This window comes from Podarcis liolepis (genome assembly GCF_965112155.1).
Source record: "Podarcis liolepis genome assembly, chromosome: 13".
Lineage (NCBI taxonomy): Eukaryota > Metazoa > Chordata > Lepidosauria > Squamata > Lacertidae > Podarcis > Podarcis liolepis.
Window position 1 is genome coordinate 7,258,795 of NC_139573.1, and position 21,562 is coordinate 7,280,356.

General features: G+C 49.5%; 1 protein-coding gene across 32 annotated transcripts; it reads left to right on the forward strand.

The window, feature by feature from the left end:
* Window positions 1-1,352: 1,352 nt before the first annotated feature.
* On the forward strand, window positions 1,353-18,082 carry RBM23 (RNA binding motif protein 23; the record flags this gene model as incomplete). Of its 32 annotated transcripts, none has more annotated exons than XM_083471328.1 (16): window positions 1,353-1,656; window positions 6,288-6,565; window positions 6,679-6,759; window positions 8,973-9,020; window positions 9,152-9,222; window positions 9,308-9,358; window positions 9,874-10,053; window positions 10,915-10,968; window positions 11,855-11,972; window positions 12,314-12,466; window positions 12,869-13,006; window positions 13,114-13,179; window positions 13,264-13,471; window positions 15,394-15,495; window positions 16,516-16,600; window positions 17,173-18,082. In XM_083471328.1, exons 2-16 carry the CDS (start codon window positions 6,530-6,532, stop codon window positions 17,174-17,176), a joined length of 1,395 nt encoding a protein of 464 aa, XP_083327454.1. In that variant the 5' UTR covers window positions 1,353-1,656; window positions 6,288-6,529. The 32 variants fall into 32 exon arrangements, with proteins under 32 accessions (XP_083327454.1, XP_083327432.1, XP_083327435.1 ...); XM_083471306.1 differs by having other exon boundaries at window positions 1,460-1,656; window positions 6,437-6,565; XM_083471317.1 differs by having other exon boundaries at window positions 1,474-1,660; window positions 6,437-6,565.
* Window positions 18,083-21,562: the final 3,480 nt, after the last annotated feature.

Sequence of the window (21,562 nt, forward strand, 5' to 3'; positions counted from 1 at the left end):
ATGGCTGTTAACTATCGCAGCTAAGTAGAAATTCCATGTTCAGAGGCAGTCTGTCAGGAACCAGGGCCAACAGGATGCACATCAGCTGGAGGCCCCAAGCATCCCAGAGCCGCTCCGGTCTTACCAAGCAGAACACCCAACAGTTGTCATGAAAATATTTTCTACGCAATGCTGGCTTATTTTATTTTATTTCCTTAATTTATACTCTGCTTGGTTGTGAAAAAACCTTGAAGAATTGAAGAATAAGACAAATTGAGGGGAAAAATCACAACCCTACTTTAAAACATACAGAAGTTAAAATACTAAAACGGGTTAAAATTCCTTCAACTTCCTAAGCATCAGCAGGCGCCGAAAAAGAGTACAGCGGAGGCACCTGCTTGATGTCAAGTGGCAGGGAGTTCCACAGTGCCCAAACAGGTTGAGTAGGCCCTATATGTAGGGCAAGGCAACTGCATAAGTTTCTCATTCAGAAACGCTTCAGCTCTTCCTTGCTGGACAGGGTTGTGGACCCGCAAGCGCCAAAACTAGTTGCAAACCAGTTTAAATCCGCTATGTGCTCTGACTGCAGGAGCAGCTTATATGAAGTACTGCTGCCATTATCATTTTATCTGATTTGGTGGTGTGCCCTTTGCCCCCAAAGGTATTTAAAAGGAAATGGCTCTTTTGTGTTTGATGCAGGATTCACGGGGAATATAAGCGGGTGGCATTGGGGTCCCATTTTATATGTGTCCCCCCACTTTATATGGTTTAAAGGTGGAGCGAGAGGTGCCTCAGGGGAGGGAAGCCATCTTGGATCGGGCTGGGCGATGATTGGCTTCCGTCGCAGCCCGTAGGACCGCGGGAGTCGCAGCAGGCCTGTGGTTCTGTTGCCATGGCAACTGCGCGGCTCAGCCCCCTCCCGTTCCATCGTTTTTCACAGGAGCTCAGCGGCTTTTGGCTTCTACCAGGAAAGAGGCCTTGCCGCCGCCGCGAAGCAGCCAATCAGGGATTCGCTTCCACCACGAAAGGCGAAAAGCGATTGGGTGCCGTTTCCTAAGCTTTTCATAAAATTAAATAGCTTGAGGAGCCCCATCTCCTTCGAGGGATGACAGCCAATAATGATTGTTATGGCGAACAATACACTTTATTTTCCCCCGCACTTTTACCCAATCAGACTTCGTCCTCACAGTTCCTCCGTCGTTTCTGCCAATCGCCTTTAAGTATATCCCGCCTTCGGCCCACCTCCGCCTCGCAACCATTGGTTCCACTCGGGGGCGAGGGCGAAAGGAAAACCTTACCTCAAACGTTCCTGAGCCATTATCCAGTGAGCATCGAGATCACGGCTTGGAAGCCCGCCTTCGTGCCGTAGCCCAACCAATCGCCGTCTTGATTGTAATGACACCCTCCCGTTCCCCCGACCCTTCTTGCTCTTTTTCCTCCTCCTCCTCCGCTCTTAGCCAATCAACAGCGCTAGAGTCCACGCGCATGCGCTTTGGGGCCTCCGCGAGGCGAAGGAGAAGGGAGGGGGGAGCTTCTGGAGGGAGAAGTGTTCGCCGCCATCTTAGCATCGCCGCTGCTGCTTGTTGCGGCCGCGTCTGAGGAGAGAGCGAAAGACTTTGGAGCTGACCCGGGCCGGAAAGAGACCTCTGGGGTCTAACGGCCAAAGGGGAGGGGGAGGTGGGTGAGTGACTTCGAGAAAGGCCTGAGGGGAGGGAGGGGGGAAGAGCCCGGAGGCGCCGAACGGGCAGAAGTGGCGGCGGTGACGTCACGGCCGCGGCGGTGACGTCAGCGGGAGGGGTTTCTAGGGCTCCCCGCCGTTCTGGAAAAGAGACGGGAGCGCGGGCCGAAGGGCCGCAGACGCCGCGAGAGGCAAAGGGCGGGGCTTTGGGGAGGGGGCGTGGCCTGGCCTTGGGTTGCCCTCCCGCTTTCCTTCCCACCCGCCTCCCGCATTGCGGGCGGGGGCAGGTGGTGGACGAAAGGCCAGGTAGGCGGTGCAGGGTCTCCTTCCGATGGGGGGGGGAGGGGGTTTCCAGGCAGGTAACAAGATGGTGCCTCTGAGCCTAAAAGAGAGCGGGGGGAGGGGTGCTAAACATGGCGGTAGGTGTGTTTTATATATGTATGTATGCTCATCCTTATTAAATTTATATGCCGCCTTTCATCCAAGAATCGCAGGGCGGTCTGCAACATAAATGTTCAAGATGTATGTGGCTCATTTCCTACTTGCAGGCGGTGTTTGTTTTTGGAGTGGTGGTATAGCTTGCTCCGTTTTTAAAGAGAGTTAGGACTCGAGGAGGGCCAATCTCCCTCGGGATAAGAAAGCTTAAGGCCACACTTTGGAGTGGGGGAGGTGTCTGTTGTAGTGTATCCATTGTACTTTGGTAAACGTGAAGAGGCCCTTTGAAGGCTTTGGTGGAAAAGTGGGTTGTGCATATACATAGATATGGATGCTGTGAGGTTCTGGTGTTGCAAGTACATGATTGCAGCCTATTGGGTTCCCTTTTAGACTGCAGGTCTAGTATAGACCTGTGTGTCTTCCCTAAAAAGTAAACGCTGTTGTGTTCAGGTTAGCATGCATGGTATTGCAGTCCCTGAAGCACAAGAAATGCTGTTTTTCTTCTTGTGGTTTGCAGTCCCCTCGTTGCCAATCTCACCAACTCTGAAGTATGGGTAACTTTGACAGTTGAGTTGAAGGCAGAACAGGTATTAAGTGATCTGCGGGAATCTAATATTTCAAAGTTCAGTAGATTATTTGGGGTAGGCAGGGAGTTGAAGAAGAGCCAGCAGGAGTGGTGGAGTGGAGTTCTCTAGGGATATTATTTAGGGGGGAATTTTGGAACGTTGCAAACCATTCTTGTCTGTCTAGATTCCACTAGATTGAAGTTTGGAAAACTACTGAGTTATATTAGGAAAAGTCAAAATAAGGGTTTATTTAATGCTAGGGGTAGGCAATGTGGTGCTTTCCTCATGTTGTTGGAATACAACACGCCCAATAGTCAGGGGAGATGGGAATTGTAGTACAGTATAAGAACATTTGGAAACTACCCCTGAGAATATGGTGGCTTCTGCCCATTTCCTTAAATCCTCCTTTCAAGATAACGATTCTTCAAAGGCAACTTGCAAGAAGCATTCAACCACATATAATAATAATAACAACAACAACAACATCGTCAGTGTATGAAAAGCCCTCACAATTCTTCCCATCCAGCCATTGTTGGTAGTCTTGCCCTATGGGAGAGTGAAGGAAGTGTAGCCAGCGTATACTCTGGGGTGGTTTTTGCCTGCCGCAAATCCTTCCCACATAGCAGTTGGTGGTAGGTAGCCCTGTGGTGGAGAGTGAATAGCTCAGCTGGAGCAGGCTGTGAGTTGGTCTTCTGGAATACATGTGTGAGCTCCTTGACCAAAGGTTAGTAAACAAATGATGGAGTTGGAGTTGCATGTTTTGTTTGTTTTGGTATTAAAGAGGACTTGTCTTGTGGCCTTAGAGCATCTCACCTATATCTGACATGGACGGAATAGAACGGGTGGGGAGCTTGTGGCCGTCCAGATATTGCTGGACTACAACTCACATCACCTCTCACTTACTGGCCTTGTTGTCAGTGGCTGATGGGAGTTGGAGTCCAACCAGCTCTGGAGGCCCAAAGGCTCCCCACAACTGCCTTAGACTAGTGGGTGTCTGGAGCTACAGGTATGTCTATCAAGCTGGTCATAGATTTCATGATGGAAAAATTGCACACTGTAATAAAACCTGAGCAGCAATTAAAGGCTGGAATTGGGGAGAGTAGGGAGCAAGCAGGTTCTGCATACTGAATCCTTAAATTTGAGGCTTGACGATCTTCATAGATGTTTTATCATTTTGATGCTTTAGAGCAGCCTTTCTCAACCTTGGGTCCCCAGATGTTTTTGGCCTACAACTCCCATGATCCCTAGCTCACAGGACCAGTGGTCAGGGATGATGGGAGTTCTAGGCCAAAAACATCTGGGGACCCAAGGTTGAGAAGGGCTGCTTTAGGGCAAGGGTAGTCACTATTGGCGCCTTCCATCGGATGTTGGACTGCCAGCTCACATTAGGGGTGTGGGGTGTTGGGACAACAGCTTCTGAAGGGCACCACGTTGGCTGTTTCTGTTTTAGGGGATACAAAGATTTGAAAAGCCTGAGATCCAAGTGAGTTCTTTATCAGGGTGGTTTAGATCCTATGTTATAGCCTCTCTCTGCTAGCTTTCTTTGGTGTGGTTAAATTCCTCATGATGGAAACATAATAGCTTCTACTGTACCATGTAGACTAGAACTGGGCAACTCTGGATACTCCAGAAAACATCTGCAAGTGACTGGAAGAGCAGCTCCTCTGCATCTTTTGCCTGTTAACATAAGAAGCCCATGCATGTTGTCACAACTGAATGCAGCTGTACACCACGAGAGATCTTAACTAGTTTGGAGACATTCCAAATTCCAAGGAAACCCCAAGCTTAGGCAGATATCTGCATGTGAATATGCATGGTCTGTTGGGGCACTTTTTAGGCTTCACCAGAATATTTAAGCTAAAAAAAGAAGAAGAAAGAACACCACCCCCCAACCCAGAATCTAGGCTGTGTTTGGTAGCCTGTAGGAGTTATGGAGAGTTTTCTAGGCCATGCATGGCCATTGGGAATACTTCTGAAGTCCATTTTTAGCTTCTGAGTCTTCAGTAGACTGTGTGTCCTTTAAAAGCTGTCACTGTTGTAATAAAGCTTAGGCATTTATCGAGAGAAATGAAAAGATTAATTGTACTGTATTATCTAGTGGATACTGTCACTTGATCTTTCTGCCTGAGTAAATCACTGGAAGGTGGGAAATTTTTGCTTCTGTATCCCAGTAAATGATCAGCTACTATTCTAGAGCAAGGTTCTCTTTTTCTATGGGAGAGTTAAAGTCCAAAAAACTCCAGGGCAAAGGTGGGGAGAATTAAACAGCGGTGACAAAACTAATTGTTTGAACGAAACAACAAGGACTAGAAACTTTGAATCAACTTAAAATTTAAAACAATGTTGTGATAGTCTTTTCACTGTTGGAAAGCTACATGAAGGTTCTTTCCTACATGTATACTTAGGAATTTCAGAGGAAGCCCCTCATAAATTCTTGCATGTTTACGGACTATGGCTCACTATTCATGAGGTATTTGACAATACACAAACTACATGCATTCCATGCATCCCAAAGTTGCAGGTTTTTCTTAGCCTTAGGGTTACTGTCGGTTGTGTGAATCTACTGTGGGGCACTCTTAGGGCAGTGGATCCTGCAACAGACAGAGCCAGATATGCTTTCCTCCTGTCAACAGAAGTTTGCAACAACCCAATCTACTTTGCTAACAGTGAAAGCAGCAAAGAGGAAGGGAACAGACTAGAGTTTCTGATCAAGCTGACTGGCTGTAGGAGGGGATAAGAGATGCCCACTTCTGGTTCTTCTACTTCTAGTATGGATTAGTGCCCCAGTGCTCAGATCCTTACAGTATACGTACAAAAGTGTGTGCAAGGTTTCTGCATAGTAGCTTCCTAGCTCAGGTAGCTAGAGTAAACTTAGAAGAACATGAGAGTTTAAAAGGTTTGAAGAACAATGTGTTTTGGCAGTGTGGTGTGTGCCTAAAATTCAGTACTGCTACAATGGTATGACAAGAATCTCACCATTTTCATGTAAAATCTGATACTGCCTGTGAAGACTTCATGGCTATAGAGAAAACAACATCTCTCCTATTTGCTAAAGACTTAACTGCTCCATCCTATGCAAAATCCCGTAGAAATAAGTGCAAGGCAGTTCAGAGTGGAGATACTTGGGATTATGAGGTGTTAGTAGACATCTCTGGTTTTCTAGAGTGAAAATACAGGTTCTCATTTACAAAGGTTGCCAATACACAGTCCCTTTATGTCCTATCTCTGCTCCCCCGCTAAAAAAGTTATCGGTTTCTGTGCCCAAACTTTGATTTTATTAAAATACGTCACAGAAAAATTATTTCCCCACATCAACTCCTGCCCACCTCATTCTAAAGCAAAAATGTTGCAACCAGTATTTTGCAGGTGTATCTGACAGGCACCCCTTTACCCTGACGGAGAAGTGGGGTGTTTTTATTTTTTACTCTCCTGGGGGATGTTTTGCAGTGTGAGGTCTGTAGAAGGAGTGTGGAGTGCAAGTTCCCATATGAAGGAATTTACTGGGTGGATTGAGATCATTCTAGATTAGAAAATGAGGCAGGGACAGGTTGCTAGAGGAGAGGGATTGTTTGCATGGGAAGTGGGCAGGCAACCTGAGGTGCTCTTTCACGTTTGTCTTGGCATTCCAGAATCCCAGAGGTCACATGGTGGGCTCCAGTTGGTTTTACAGATCCGTAGATTCTAGAACTCTAGCGTATCCAGGCAACATGCACGGTCCTCCCTGCCCACCCCTGCGTAGCCCACTTCTCAATTTCACTCATGCCTCCATCTTCTCCAGGCTGTGATCGAATTCTTTGCCTGCTAGAAGCCCTTCTCCACTAGCAGCTCCTGTGTCTCGGGGTGGTGGGGAGCCCACCCGTTTGGGCCAGCCATGGATCCGGCGTTCCCCAATCCATCCCAGGACCCAGTGAGTACCCACCCTCACCCCCTTCTCTTGTTCTTCGGGAAGGTAGTGTTGTGGGGTTCCATTGCAGGGAACTCTGCGTTTAACCCTTCCGCTCTCTCTCTTCCTACTTGCAGAGCCAAGAGGACGGCATGGCCTCGGATGACTTTGATATCGTGATAGAGGCCATGTTGGAGGCCCCGTACAAGAAAGAGGAGGTAAGGAGCGAATTCTTGAAAGCAGCAGCAGCAGCATGCCCAACCTGTGAAAAAAGGGGGTTCTTAGCCATGCTACCAAGATTGCAGTGTGGTGCCTAATGCAGTCCCTTGTGTAGCTCCCTTCCCTGAGGGCCTCAACTTTGTTTTTTTTTATATATAAAAAAGTAACGATTCTAGCTTACATAGCTGTATTTTATTGTTTCCATTGTTAATGTAAGGCCACCAGAGAAACTGGTTATTGGCTTGCATATACATGCAGGCCACTAAAGATGTGAAATCATGTTAATTCAGAGACAAGCTTATTGGATCAGGAGTTGCCAGTTGCTTGCCACAATTCAGTCACCATACTGCCTAGGGTCTAGAAAATAAAATAAAAACGTTCCTTCTCTCCTTCTCTTTCATAAGCCTTAGACCACTTGTCCTCTCCATCCCTGCCAAAGAGCACCCAAACTTTGCAGCAGAATAAGACATTCCAAAGAAAGCTATGTGCATTTGTGTGACATCCTGTTTTCCCCCTGGCCTTTATTTGTTTAAGGTAGTTCTGGAATGCACTTCTTTAGAAGCAGCTCCCGTTAGAAATCAATGGGTGCGAATCTGGCCACAATTTTGGCCGTGGTGACGTTTATCTCTTCCTAAGCATTGGTTGCATGTGGCACTTTGCCCCACCTGCTGCTGTGACCAGAACAACAGCATCCCATGCAGAGCCTTGGCTCATGCAGTTATTAGCTCGAAAACAACAAATTCTGTGTTAATTAAATCAAGGAATTTTGTTGTTGATGATTCCGACTGCAGGTCCCCGGTCCCGGTCCCCCCCTGGAAACTGAATGCTTGCCAGGTAAATGTTCCTGGAGTGGGTTTTGGCAATAGGAGAGAACTCAGCTAAGTGTCACTGGTATTTTGGGTAGGCTAAACAGTGGGTGAAACATTGCTATTTTCATTACAGTAGAAGTTGGGGTTCTCAGGGAAGCAAATCCTGCACCAGTTTCAAAGTGGGTGTAAGGCAAGCAGATTTGACCCTTCTTTAAGCAGAGTGAAACCCCCTTGAAAGTTGAGTTGCTGAATATCAACTACTTACGACAATTCTGCGTTGAACAGTACCGTATTTTTCGCCCCATAGGACGCACCAAGTTTTTTTGGGGGGGGAATAAAGAAAAAAAAAATTATCCCCCCCCAGGCGCTTGTGGGGCCAGCAGCGGGGAGAAGCGCTCTTCTCCCCGCCGCCCGCCTTCAGACCAGGTCCAGGGACAGCGGGAAGACGCGACGTGCCTCCCAGCCGTCCCTGGAGCTTGCGGGGCAGGCAGCGGGGAGAAGCACACGTCTCCCCACCGTCAGCCTCCAAACCACATCAGGAGACAGCAGGATGGCGGCGTTCTGCCTCCCTCTGTCCCCCAACCTTGTGGGGCTGGCGCTGGGGCTCTCCTGAAGCCTGGAGAGCGAGAGGGGTCGGTGCGCACCGACCCCTCTCGCTCTCCAGGCTTCAGCAAAAGCCTGCATTCGCCCCATAGGACGCACACACATTTCCCCTTCATTTGTGGAGGGGGAAAAGTGCGTCCTATAGGGCAAAAAATACGGTATGTATATATTTTTAAAGGAAACAATTCCTGGTAGTAGAATGATGGTCAGGGGGAATTTTGGTACATGCCAGATATGAAAAGCTAGTAATTCTAACTTTCCTAATGAAAACTCTTTGGTTTTCAAACTTCAAAAGTGGCTTATCTCCCTCCAAAGAGCCCTGGAAGTCCCCCTCCCAGCATTTGGGGGTCTGGTGGGGGACAGGCCTATACTGGGGTGCATGTGTGTGTTTTGCTGTTATGTCCCAGTCTGCTGAGGCAGCTTAAGTACTCACTTGTTCTTGCAGCTGTGCTCCTAATTTTTAGGAAAGACAAAACATTAAAAGCGTAGTATCTTAAAGCAGCTGCACCCTCCAAGGAACGGGAGGGTGCGGCTGCTTTAATTGTAAGTGTTGGGGTTCTGGGTCCCCCCTCCCATGCCTCGTATAATTAATGAGCTCGGACGTACTGCCAGTGATTCTCCCAGGTCCCTCAGATGTGCTGCTCTGTGCTAGACATATGGAAAGAAACGTGTTTTGGGTTGTTGTTTTCTTGGTTTGAGTGGGGTGAGAAATGGTGGCATGTGTGTGTGTGTGCCCCCCTCTCCCTGTGTGTCTCAGTGACCCTTCCCTGCTGGGCCCATCCCTCCTGTGTTTGCTCCAGGCCCAGCCAGGACCCTCAAAGCCACCAGCTGACCCCCCCACAGCACAGGTAATGTATGAAAGCGGTCGGGAGCAGCTGGGGGGGTGTGGACAGAGTGGGGCTGGGCTTCAAGGCATGCGAGGGAGGAGCAGGGGCTGCATATTACCCCCCTCTCTTCTGTCTTCCGACCCTTTTTCCAGCCGCCTCAGGAGGAGCAAGCAAAGGACGCAAAGAAAGAAAGCGCCCCCAGCAGCAGCGGGGAAAGCAGCAGGTGAGTTGGTCTGCTTCCTCCGGCGTTTCCTTCTCCCCTCCCTCTTTCCTGCGCATCTCTCACCTTCCTTCCTTCCCGATTGCAGCAAAAAGAAGAGGAGCAAGAGTCGTAGCAGGAGCCGTGACCACAGACATAGGTAGGTAGGGATGGGCTCCAACGAGCACAGAGAGAGGATTGAGCAGTGAGCAAGGAGCTGTGTGGGTTGCTAGTCTAGGACCCCCACCTGCCATGGTTGGCAAACATGTAGCTGCCAGGAGCTTATTATCCAGGGAGAGCAAGAGGGGGAGCACTTCCCCTTGCATGCTGCAGAGAGACTGGAGGATTTTGGTCAGGGTGGTTGGATTTTAGCTGCATGCAAGCATTTCAGCCAGTATCTTTGGGCAGATCCCTGCCATACATTTAAAGTGCATTCTGCAAACTTCCCCCGCAGACTTCCCGGGGGAAGGGTCCTGGCAGTTGTAGCGCTATGGGGGGGGACTGCAGTTCCCAGGTTTCTGAATGTACTTTAAATATGTCGTGCACCGTGGGGTGTAAGGAGGGCCTGGTATCACCCAACACGCTTAGTTCCCTGCGGTAGGAGGCGCAACGAGGGCAGTTTGGGGCAGGCTGCCATGCTTCATAACCCTTTCTCGTTCTTCAAACCTCTTCTAGCCGCAGTCGGGACCGAGACCGCCACCGCAGGCGCAGCCGCAGCAGAGATCGCCGTAGCCGCCACCGGAGCAGAAGCCGCCACCGGAGCCGCAGCCGGGACCGCAGGCGGGGCAGCCGGTCTCGCAGCAGAGAGCGCCGGCGGGACGAGAGAGTGCGCTACCGGAGCCCCCCACCCCCTGGGTAAGGGACACTGCCACACACCTGTCACAAAAGCCCCGGGGGATCAAATATTTAATGCAAAGAGAGGAAATAATTCGTCTTAGCTGTGTCAGCAACAGGGATGGCTCTAGAGGCTGAGTTAATGCCCATCTTATAGCAGTGGACCATGTCCCTCTGAGCTTCTCCCTCAGTCTCCTTTCCATCTCTCCCAAATCCTCTGCTCTGCCATAGCAGCGTCTCCATGACATGGCTTGAAGCTTTCTCCACCAATTGCATATCCCAGAAACAACCCTCTCCCCCCCCCAATTTCATTTAATGCACAAGTCTCTCTTTTTAAAACTGAATTTCAGATTGGACGCCCAACATAGCTGACAGTACGAAAACAAAGCAAATGTATTGTACAATACAAATGATATGTACAATAATCAATGTACATAACAACCTTTGGCCTTCCTTTGGCTTAACCACAACCTGGATGATCCTTGACCCTTTGTTGTTATTGCTGGGGCTGAGGAGGGTTGTAGTTGAGCAGCATCCGGACGGCCAAAGGTTCCCCACACTGGCTAGACAATCTGTATATAAACAGTATAGGATTCTTGCTTCCTATCTGAACCCTGCCCTGGAAGGTGTTTCAGGTGAAAGAGCTAAGAAGGAAGCAACAGTATTGGGGAGTGGGGAATATATGGCAGCACATAGTAGCAGTGGTACTGAGCCTCTCCCTTGATAGCCAGGCTGTCACTTGCCTTGGGATGTTTTCTCTTGGCTTTGATCTCAAGCAAATGAGAAAGGACTTGGCAGTTTGTGTATTTTGACAGTGGTTGCTCTGTTTATGCTCTCGTGGTTGAACTAGACCATCATGCATTCTGTCCCCTTTCCTTGCAGGCGTCGGTTTGGGCACAGCAAGAGTCCCTTGTACAGAGAGAAAAGCCCCCTCCGGTGAGTGTTTGTGACTGGGGAGGGCTGGGTGGTGGTTCTTGGGCCACATTAATAATAATGATAATAATTTTATTTTTTATATGCCGCCAATCTGACTGGGTTGCCTCAGCCCCTCTGGGCACCTTACAGCAAAATATAAAAGCACAACAAAACATCAGATGTTAAAAACTTCCCTATACAGATGTCTTCTAAAAGTAAAAAAGTTGTTTATCTGTTTGACACCTGATGGGAGGGTATTCCACAGGGTGGGTGCCACTACTAAGAGGGCGCTCTGCCTTGTTCCCTGTAACCTCACTTCCGCCAGAAGGCCCTCAGTGCTGGATCTCAGTGTTCAGGCTGAACAATGGGATAGAGACGTTCCTTTAGGTATACAGGGCTGAGGCCATTTAGGGCTTTGAAGGTCAGCACCAACACTTTGAATTGGGCTTGGAAATGTACTGGGAGCCAATGTAGATCCTCTAGGGCTGGTGTTATATGGTCCCGGCGGCTGCTTGCAGTGACCAGTCTAGCTGCTACATTCTGGATTAGTTGTAGTTTCCGAGTCACCTTCGAAGGTAGCCCCATGTAGAGCGCATTGCAGTAGTCAACTAGACCATGCACCACTCTGGCAAAACAGGGCACAGGCAGGTAGGGTCTCAGCCAGTGTACCAGATGGAGCTGGTAGACAGTTGCCTTGCATGCAGAATTAACCTGCACCTCCGTGGACAACTGTGAGTCCAAAATGACCCCCAGGCTGTGCTCCTGGTCCTTCAGGGGCACAGTTACCCAATCAGGACCAGAGAGTCCCCCACAGCTGCCCACCCCTTGTCCCCCAGACCAATTAGGCTTGTTGAGTTCCTCCTCCCAGGTTTGAACCTCCTTGGCAACTTCTGCCTTTCTCCCACAGGGAGCCCTTGGGCAGCTTGAGCCCAGAGGAGCGTGATGCCCGCACTGTCTTCTGCATGCAGCTGGCTGCCCGCATTCGCCCACGTGACCTTGAGGACTTTTTCTCTGCTGTCGGCAAGGTTGGCCATTTCCCCTCCGTCCCTCCATTGGGCTTTGACATTTGCTTATTTCTCCCCCCACCCTTCAAGTGCAGACTTGAAACCCACAGTTCCCTCTGTGTTCTGTATGGTACCCAGTGATCTCAGCCAGAAACGCCTTTTTAGTCATCCTCAGCTGCACTTCTATGGGCTTCCTGCAGCCGTTTAGTCTACTCCCATAACAGCCTCTCCCATAACAGCCTCTTAATTACCCCGTGTGTGTCGGAGAGATGGTATTGTCGGCCATCTTCCAGTGCGCCCCTAGTGGCCCCCCCCTGCAGCCATTCAGTCTCTCACTTGCTTCCCCTTGTACCTCCGAGCAGGTGCGCGATGTGCGGATCATCTCCGACCGAAACTCCCGCCGCTCCAAGGGCATCGCCTACGTGGAGTTCTGTGAGATCCAGTCGGTACCGTTGGCCATTGGGCTGACAGGGCAGCGCCTCCTCGGGGTGCCCATCATTGTCCAGGCCTCCCAGGTGCGAGACACATTTGAGGTGGGGGGGCGGGCGGGTAAAGAAACTTTGTATGCATGGCCTGAGAAAGAGAAGGAGGGGTGTGGATTGGGGTAGGTGTGTGTGACCCAGTGAACAAGTTAATGGCAGGAAATGGAGCTAGAGATGATGCAGAGAGGTGAAGCAAAGGGGCGTTCGGAGGAACTGGAAGGGTTGGGTTTTTAAGGAAAGGGCTGGAAGTTCTTAAAGCCCAAGCCCAGAGTTAGTAAGATACTCCTTTGGGCATGTTTGTCCAAAGGCCAGGGGATGAGGACCTTCTTACACTTGTGTAAGACACATATCCGACTCTCAACTTTTTGACGCTGTTACTGTTTTTAATATTGCTTGCGGCTGTTTCTAATCCTGCCTGGTTTTCCCTGCCCTTAGGCAGAGAAGAACCGGCTGGCAGCCATGGCTAACAACCTTCAGAAAGGCAGTGGGGGGCCCATGCGGCTCTACGTTGGCTCCCTTCACTGCAACATCACCAAAGAGATGCTGCGTGGGATCTTTGAGCCCTTTGGCAAGGTAGGAAGCCATAACTGGGGTGAGGTGGGAGGGCTGGAGGAGTGAGTGGGCGGAGCGTGTGGGGGCTCACGGAGTTCTGATTTGTGGCTTTTTCGTCCTGCGTGCAGATTGACAGCATTGTGCTGATGCGTGACCAGGATACCGGGCAGTCCAAGGGCTATGGCTTCATCACGGTCTGTATCTCTTCTCACCTGGCTCTGAAGGTGGGTGGGGAGCCTCAGATACTTCCCTTTTAAAGCACTTTCTTCCCCTGTCAGTTTGCAGAGGCTGAGTGTGCCCGGCGTGCCCTGGAGCAGCTGAATGGTTTTGAGCTGGCCGGCCGACCCATGCGGGTGGGGCAGGTCACTGAGCGGCTGGACGGCACCACCGACATCACCTTCCCGGATGGTGATGAGCCCGAGCGGTCGGCCCTTAATCTCAGCACCACTGGCTCCCAGCTCCAGCTCATGGCCAAACTGGCAGAAGGTGAGTTTCCTGGTAGGAATTGAGCAACGAGGAAACTGGGAGGGATTTCTTCACATGAATCATGGAAACAAGCTGATTTGTTTATTAAGAAGTGATATGCCATGCAGGGAGCAATAAAAGCAATATTAAAACAGGCTGGAGACAAGAAGACGGATGTCTGGAGAGCAGCAGTCTTTAAAAGCTTGGTACTACAATTGAGGGTGTTGATCTGATGGGAAGGAAATTTTACGGAAGGGAACGGGTGCCACCAGGAAGGCACCTGCTTCTAGTAGATATCTGCCTAGCTTGCCTCTAGGGGTGTACCTTGCAAATAGGACCTCTAGATCTCTGTTTTTGAGGGATTGTACAGTAGAAGATGGTCCTTCAGATATCCCCTTCCCAGGCCATTTTGGTCTTAAAACCTTTGAACTCTCTTTAACTGGGAACACACCAAAATCAAGTAGTTGGCAATACTCAGGACCGCAGTACCTCAAGGACTGCCTCTCCATATATGAACCCGGACCCTGTGATACCATCTGAGGCCCTTTGTGTGCCTCTTCCACAAGAGGTCCAGAAGGTGCCAGCACACAAACGGGCCTTTTCTGCAGTGGCTCCCCACCTACAGAATGCTCTCCCCAGGGAGGCTCACCTGGCAGCTTCATTGGACATCTTTAGATGCCAGATGAAAAGGTTCCTTTTCTATTGGCCTTTGTCGAATTTAATTGTGCGGGTGGGTGGTGTATTGTTTTTGTTTGGTGTTATGTTATATATTTTTGTGTGTTTTTATTGTGAACTGCCATCTGATCTTCGAATGAAGGGTGGTATAGAAAACAATAATAATAGTACTTGTATTATGACCAACTGAAATGTCACAAAACATTGAGCAACCTTCCAAGTTTTCCAGAACTCTTAATGAAGCCGGAGGTTATGCACACCCAGGGTGAGGGTGGGGTGGAGGGATGAGGAAATCACAATACTCCAGCCTCTCTTCTATACTTTCGTTATTAACAGTTATGGTAGTGGGCAAGGAGAAGAAGAAGTAGGTTGCCCCCTAGTTCAGGTATAGAGAACTTCAGCCCCACCCACACCTGTTGGCTAATTACACCTTTTCTTGCATTGGTTCTATTAGAGGGGATGGAATAAATCTGTATCCCTTCCTCTGTCTGTGTCAGCACATAACAGCTCCTTCTAAATTAGAACCCTTTGATGTACTTCATTTTCTGTTCTCATGGAGAAAAGAGTTCGTGTGGGAGAAGCAGGGACACTGTGCCTCCCTTTGGCTGCAGAGTAGGGTCTGCTTCCCTTCTTCCCCAGGCCCCTCTGTTCAACATGACAGGAGTCTTGCTTTTTACAGAGGTCAATGCTCTCTGCTATGATCTCCAGATAGGCTGCCTCATAAAATTGCGAGGATAAATTATTAGAGGGTGCTGTCCTCTCTGGGCCTTCGTGATATGCTGGGAAGGAAATCAGAATAATATGATGGGGAGAGGAGACACTAAGAGGACAGTTGCGGTTCCTGCAGAATTGTCCGAAAAGATTACAGTTGACCGTTTTGTGGGAAGGAGAGCAAAAAAAAGTTCATTGGATTCATCATAACAGCTTTTACTGTTTTTGAGCATTTAGTCATCCTAAATGAGAGATCCCCTTGGAATCCTTCAGTTGCTTCGGAGAGTTTGTGTGGCCATCTGCAGTTGAGGGGTGGAGATTGGAGGGAGCTTCTGTGCACCGAAAAGTGCCTATCACTAACCTCAGACTGGGTTTGCGGGGAGTGCAGGGGAAACTTTTGAAAGGGTCCTCATTCACGTCCCAATATACTTGTGGCTCAGGCAGCAGCCTAGGGCAAAGAGTTGTTAAATCACTTAACGCCTTCTGCTAAGGAAATGCTTGTTGGATGAAAATGTGTCTGTGGCTGAGTCTCCCCTTTGGGGCTTCTCCCCTTTCAGCAGGTTCCGGGATCCCCTTGTCAACTACAGCCGCGGCTCAGGCGGCCCTGCAGCTCAATGGAGCGATACCCCTGGGAGCACTGAACCCAGCTGCCCTGACAGGTAAGGTGGGGAATGTGTGCGATCCATTGGATGGGCTTGTTTGGGGGCGGGGGAGGTGACCCTGATGAGAACCTTGAGAGACATGAGGTCTTTAATAAAGCATCTTTAGCAAGGAGACAGACCCCTGACCGTTGTACACTCCTGGGAATTGTGTCTGGAGATACCTCTTTATACTGAGAAAGTCATTGGCCCCATTTGTCTGCTCTGACTGGCAGCGTTCTCCACGGTCTTGGGGATAGGTCCTTTCTACCTCTGCTACATGAGCTTCTCTAAACGGGAGATGCTGCAGATTACGGAAATATGGGTCACTCTGCGTTCAAGGCATGCATTCTGCTATTCTCCAGTGGATCAAGTTTTCCTAACTTGGTGCTCTTCAGATATTGTTGAACCATAAACTCCCATCACTGCCTAATATTGACGATGCTGTCTGGGGCTGATGGGAATTTGTGGTCCAATCTCTTGAATGCACCCAGTAAGGGAAGGCTAAAAGGGAAAGGGACCCCTGACCATTAGGTCCAGTCGTGGCCGACTCTGGGGTTGTGGCGCTCATCTCGCTTTATTGGCCGAGGGAGCCAGCGTACAGCTTCCAGGTCATGTGGCCAGCATGACTAAGCCGCTTCTTGCGAACCAGAGCAGCACATGGAAACACCATTTACCTTCCTGCTGGAGCGGTACCTATTTATCTACTTGGACTTTGATGTGCTTTCGAACTGCTAGGTGGGCAGGAGCAGGGACCAAGCAATGGGAGCTCACCCCGTTGCGGGGATTCAAACTGCCGACCTTCAGATCAGCAAGTCCTAGGCTCTGTGGTTTAACCCACAACGCCACCCAGATCCAAGGGAAGGCTACCCTGGCCTTAATCCAACCAGACATTTGCCCAGCCTGCTTACATAGGTTTCAGCTAAGAAACTTGAGTAGCTCCCTAAGGCATTAACCTGTTTTACCACTGTCTTGTTTGGGAATTGCTTCCTTAAAAAAATATATATCTTATTGTTTTCCTCTGTCCTTCTCCACTTCTAGCTCTCAGCCCAGCACTGAACCTGGCTTCACAGACATTGGCTTCCCAGTGCTTCCAGCTTTCGGGCCTCTTCACTCCCCAGACAATGTGAGTGGCTGAATCACAGAGATGGGTGGGGTGGGGGGCAAGGGTTGTGTACTATGTGCCGGGAAATACAATGGTGCCTGTTTAAATGGAGTCGTCCTGGCCTAGTGTTCCCCCGCATTCCCAAAATGCACTGCCAGGCAGCTCCCTTCCTCCCTTATCCCTGAGTCCCCCTCACTTCTAAACTTGCTACTCACAGATGCCAGGATGCCCACCAGTGTTCTCCTCAGGATATACTTAGTTTTCACATCAAACAACTTCTGTGTGATTTTTCTGAGCTGCAATATTTTGGCATGAAACCTATGTGGCAAAGTGAGGTGGAAAAAGAGAGGTGGTTTGCCAGAAATGGTTTTCCAGCCTTTTCTTTTTTCTTTTTCTTTTCTTTTTTGTCTGCAGCCTTGTGGCTCAGAAAATTCTACTTTTAGAAACCGACACACAAAGGCCTCATCTGCCCTCAGTATGTTATGTTGGTTATCATGTGTGTGCATGAAATCTGTGCAACTGGATGCTGGACGGAGAGGGATTATACTGTACCTTCCTAATCCTTGTATCTCTCTTTCTCTCTCTCTCCCCAGGTAACTCAACCCGGTTCCCCCCCTGCCCTCCCTCTCCCACGGAGCCAGGAGGGGAATGATCATCTCCACATCATCACCACATCACCGCCCTCATTGAATGCAAGGCAGAGCGGGATGGACTCTGAAGGAACCCCCCCTCCTCCTCGGGGCCCCTTCTCAATGCGAACTGATTTTACTCCGATTCCCTTCCCACCAGGAGCCTGGGGGTGGGAGGGGGTTGGTGTTCTTCCCCTTGATTCTGGAATCATAATCGGATGTGGGGGGCGGGGGGGCTGCGTTAAATCCCCCGCATGGGACCCTCAGGAGGACCAGGGACCCGTTTCCCCCACAGACGTGGGCTCTCAGCATCTCTTCTTGTTTTTTGCCGCCTCCTGGCAGAGGCCCTGCGGGGCTTGCAGCGCCAGGGTGTACATTTGCCATTCCTCTTTCCCACCCTCTGCTCTCCAGTGGTGTGTTGTGGGTATTTGCTGGACGGCTTCATGAATTGAGCTCATTGCAGATGGGTGTGCGCGTGTGTCTTGTACATAGCAGAGAGGGAGGAAATGGGGAGAGTCGAGAACCAGCATTTGGGTGGGAGGCCTGGCCCCGAGGGGATATCCCCCCCTCCTTCCCAAGCAGTGTTTTGTAATCCCCTCTCAATCTCTCTGAGGTTGCCTATAGCGTGGGGATGTCGTCCCTTTCCTTTCCCTCACCCCTCCTTTTACTTGGGTCTGTATCCTCTTCTTGGTGTTCCCATTTTCTGCCGCACCTTCCCTCAAACGAGTCCCTTGGATCACATCTTTCCCCTTCCCCCTCCATCCCCAAATTTGAAGGTGTATTTTGGTTTTCTTTTTATCTGTCTCTTTTAATTTTCTCTCTCTTTTTTTCTCTTTTTTGCTTATAAATGAATAATAAAAAGTCACCAAATGTAGCTAGGTGTGTTTTTCATTTTGTGGCAGTGAAAGGGCAGCAAGATGTGAGGTTGCTTCTACTCCTTGATTTGAGGGGCAGAGGTGATGCACATCTGCAGGTTGAGGCTGAAATATGGGGCTGAAAGTGTTATTGGGAGGGTCTGTCAGGTTAAGACTATCTGTTGGAGAGACAGGCTGCTGTGGTTCTTAGTCTAGATAAATATTTCCAAACCGTCTGGGGCAGATGCACACTTCAGTCATGTACACCAAATTAAGTCAGAACTGAAAACATCCTCAGAACTACCCAGGAGTGATTGATGGGTCCGCTCACGCCTCATGCCAGACAATTGGCAAAATTGCCACCCCTGGCAGAGTTGATGAGTAGAAGGCCCTAAGTCCAGAGGAGGAAGTCCAGGGCAGCCCTGGACTAGGGGTGGGCAGACTTTCAGGCTTGCTGGATCGACTTTTGTTTCCTCAAAATGAGAGCCAGGTCCGAAAGCTATACAATTAGAATTAAAGAGTAAGAAGGCTTGAAGTTCGTTCTCCGCGCCAGAATTTGCGCACACAAAAAGTCCAGTGTTTGTCAGCTTGTTTCGGCAGCCTGCTGTAGGCAGAAGAAGTCACATTTTTGTTGCTCTTGTCAAATAACTGGGAGTCTGAAACCTTGTTGGTCCCGACAGCAGATCTTGAGATCTACCATTAGATCTCGATCTGCTTCCCTTCTGTTGACTTGCCAGGAGCCTTTGGTTTTTAACTTGTTTATGGCACATCACCAGTCTTCCCATGGTTCCCTGTTCAGGAATGACTGATTTGAGAAAGAGGGGGACTGTTTTCCACCGACGCTCTGGGCAGGATTCCTTGCCTGAACGGTGCAAGTCAACATCCGCGGTTAGGCTGCCTGGGTGTCCCTGGGCCAAATTCAGCCCACTCGCCATTGCTCATCCCTACACACCCTCCTTGTGACTCAAAGGGGTCTTTTGATCCAGGTTGGCCCACCTAAGCTTGCCTCCTGGTGGGAAACAGCTAAGAGCCATGGGCTACCCCACCCCACAGGATTTCCTGCAGCTTTTATTCCCGGGGGGTTCCTCGAGTATGCGTGATCCTCTTGCCTGGCAGAGAGTGTGGTTAGCGTAGAGAAAATGGCTGTTCACAGGGCACGTTGCTCTGAGCTGCCACCTTGTCTTATTTTCTGATTCTCTCCTCTTGTTCTCTTCACCGTGTTTAGAGAGTTGTGAAATACAAGGCATATGTTAGTAATTGGGTCAAGCGTTCACTGCTTGGGTGAGTGGAGATGTACATGCATTGATGCGCTTCGGGGGTTTTTTTTGCTCCTGGTCTTGCACAAAGATGGCCAGAGCCTGTTCACGGCGCCACATTAAGTTGCTCAGCTGTGGCTGTTGTTTGTCGCTTGAAAGCCACAGGATCCAGCTGGTGTGGGAGCAGAGGAGCAACCCTCCAGCTCCCTTCTCCAGCCTTGTGACAGAAATGTGTGACTTGTAGGGTGTGAGATTATTATTTCCCCCCACCCCCATGCTGGTTTTGCTCATGGATATCTTGGCAGATCTTTTTCTTCTTCCTTTGGAGATGGAGGGTGTTCACACACACCCCAGGAGTAAATTATGTGACCCATTCTGCTGCTGCCTCCTGCTCACGACTTCTCGGTTGCCTGCTCCTGGCTCCCAGGTGCTGCTTCGCTCTGAGCTGCAGATGGCTCTGAATGTACTGCGAAATCTGTCGGCAAATTCAGCATCCCCCCCCCCAGCCTCCCACAACCTCTAGCTATGCACCTGCATGACTTCCCCTAGGGACACGGAGAGTGATGATCCATAAATAACTCTAACCTCTTTCTCCCATTTCCCAAATGGCGGTCCTTTCCCCTAATTACAAGCCTGGGTTCATCTGTGGGGACCTCATATCTTCCACCGCCCCCCCAAGCCCCTTGTCCTTGATTTCGGTTGCAGAAGACTAGGGTGGCAGTCTGGCTGCCAGCTTGCTCAATCGATGATCATCGCTATGGCAATGGGAAACATTTTGTCTCCATGGCAACCACCCAGCTGTGGACCCATAAGGGTGTTTCCATGGTGAAGAGATGCACATCTCCTTCCCATCCCCCCTTTTTCTTGCTCATCCAATTTCTGAATACTTGAGCCATGGAAAGGGAAGGAAGGGGGGGAGGGGAAGACATTTTGTTCCTCATTGTTTTCTCAAGTGTGATAGCTTTGATAGCTTTTGCTGGCAAAGGAAGGAATTGGGGAGGGGAGAGAGAAAAAGGGGCTGCAATGTGGGTTTGGTTTTGCTAAGCTAGGAGGCAGTGGAGTCGAAAGCATTCCTTGCTCCTTCTGCAAAAAGATCTCACCCTCTTTCTGCAATATTGTATGGCAGCAACTTCTGTCCTTGGTGACCTGAAATTGCATTTAGGTGTTTACTGAACAAATGCTATCTCTTTTTACTTTTTTTCTTTTCTAAAAAAAGAGCCATCTTCATGGTGAACACACCTGTGCTATAGTTGATGAGCAATCAGTGCTACGTGCTCCTGTGTATGAAAATGAGAGGGTCTGCTTCGAACCAGTTATCTGGTTTTGGAGACGTGTGAAGGGGAAAGAGTACATTATTGAGGCATGTTTAGTCATTGGTTGAAAGTAAATTCAATTTGGGGATGCATTCTGTTGGTTCTCTTGTGGGTTCAGTTCTGGTATGGGGGGGCATATTCACTTTGAGGACCAGCATGCTCAGAGGGTTGGTTTGGGAGATGTTCAAATCCCCACTTGGCTATGTAGCTGACTGCAGGGGTGTTCACACATTACATTCAGCAAGTATACAACCAGTGTGCACCAACAGTATAGCATTATACTCATAGAATGTGTAATGTAAGGATTCCTAATATACATAGGGAGGTGTGTTTGTGTTAATGCATCTATAGCTTAACATAATAATAATAACAACTTATTATTTATACTCCGCCCATCTGGCTGAGTTTCCCCATCGATTGGCGGCTCCCAATTGAGTGTTAAAAACAATACAGCATTAAGTACTAAAAGCTTCCCTAAACAGGACTGCCTTCAGATGTCTTTTAAAGATAGGATAGCTGCTTATTTCCTTCACATCTGAAGGGAGGGCATTCCACAGGCGGGCGCAACTACTGAGAAGGCCCTCTGGTTCCCTGTAACCTCACTTCTTGCAATGAGGGAACCACCAGAAGGCCCTCGGCGCTGGATCTCAGTGTCCGGGCTGAACGATGGGGGTGGAGACACTCCTTCAGGTATACTGGACCGAGGCCGTTTAGGGCTTTCAAGGTCAGCACCAACACTTTGAATTGTGCTCGGAAACGTACTGGGAGCCAGTGTAGGTCTTTCGGGACCAGTATATATAGCCTCGGCGGCTACTCCCAGTCACCAGTCTGGCTGCCGCGTTCTGGATTAATTGCAGTTTCCGTGTCACCTTCAAAGGTAGCCCCACGTAGAGTGCATTGCAGTAGTCCAAGCGGGAGATAACTAGAGCAT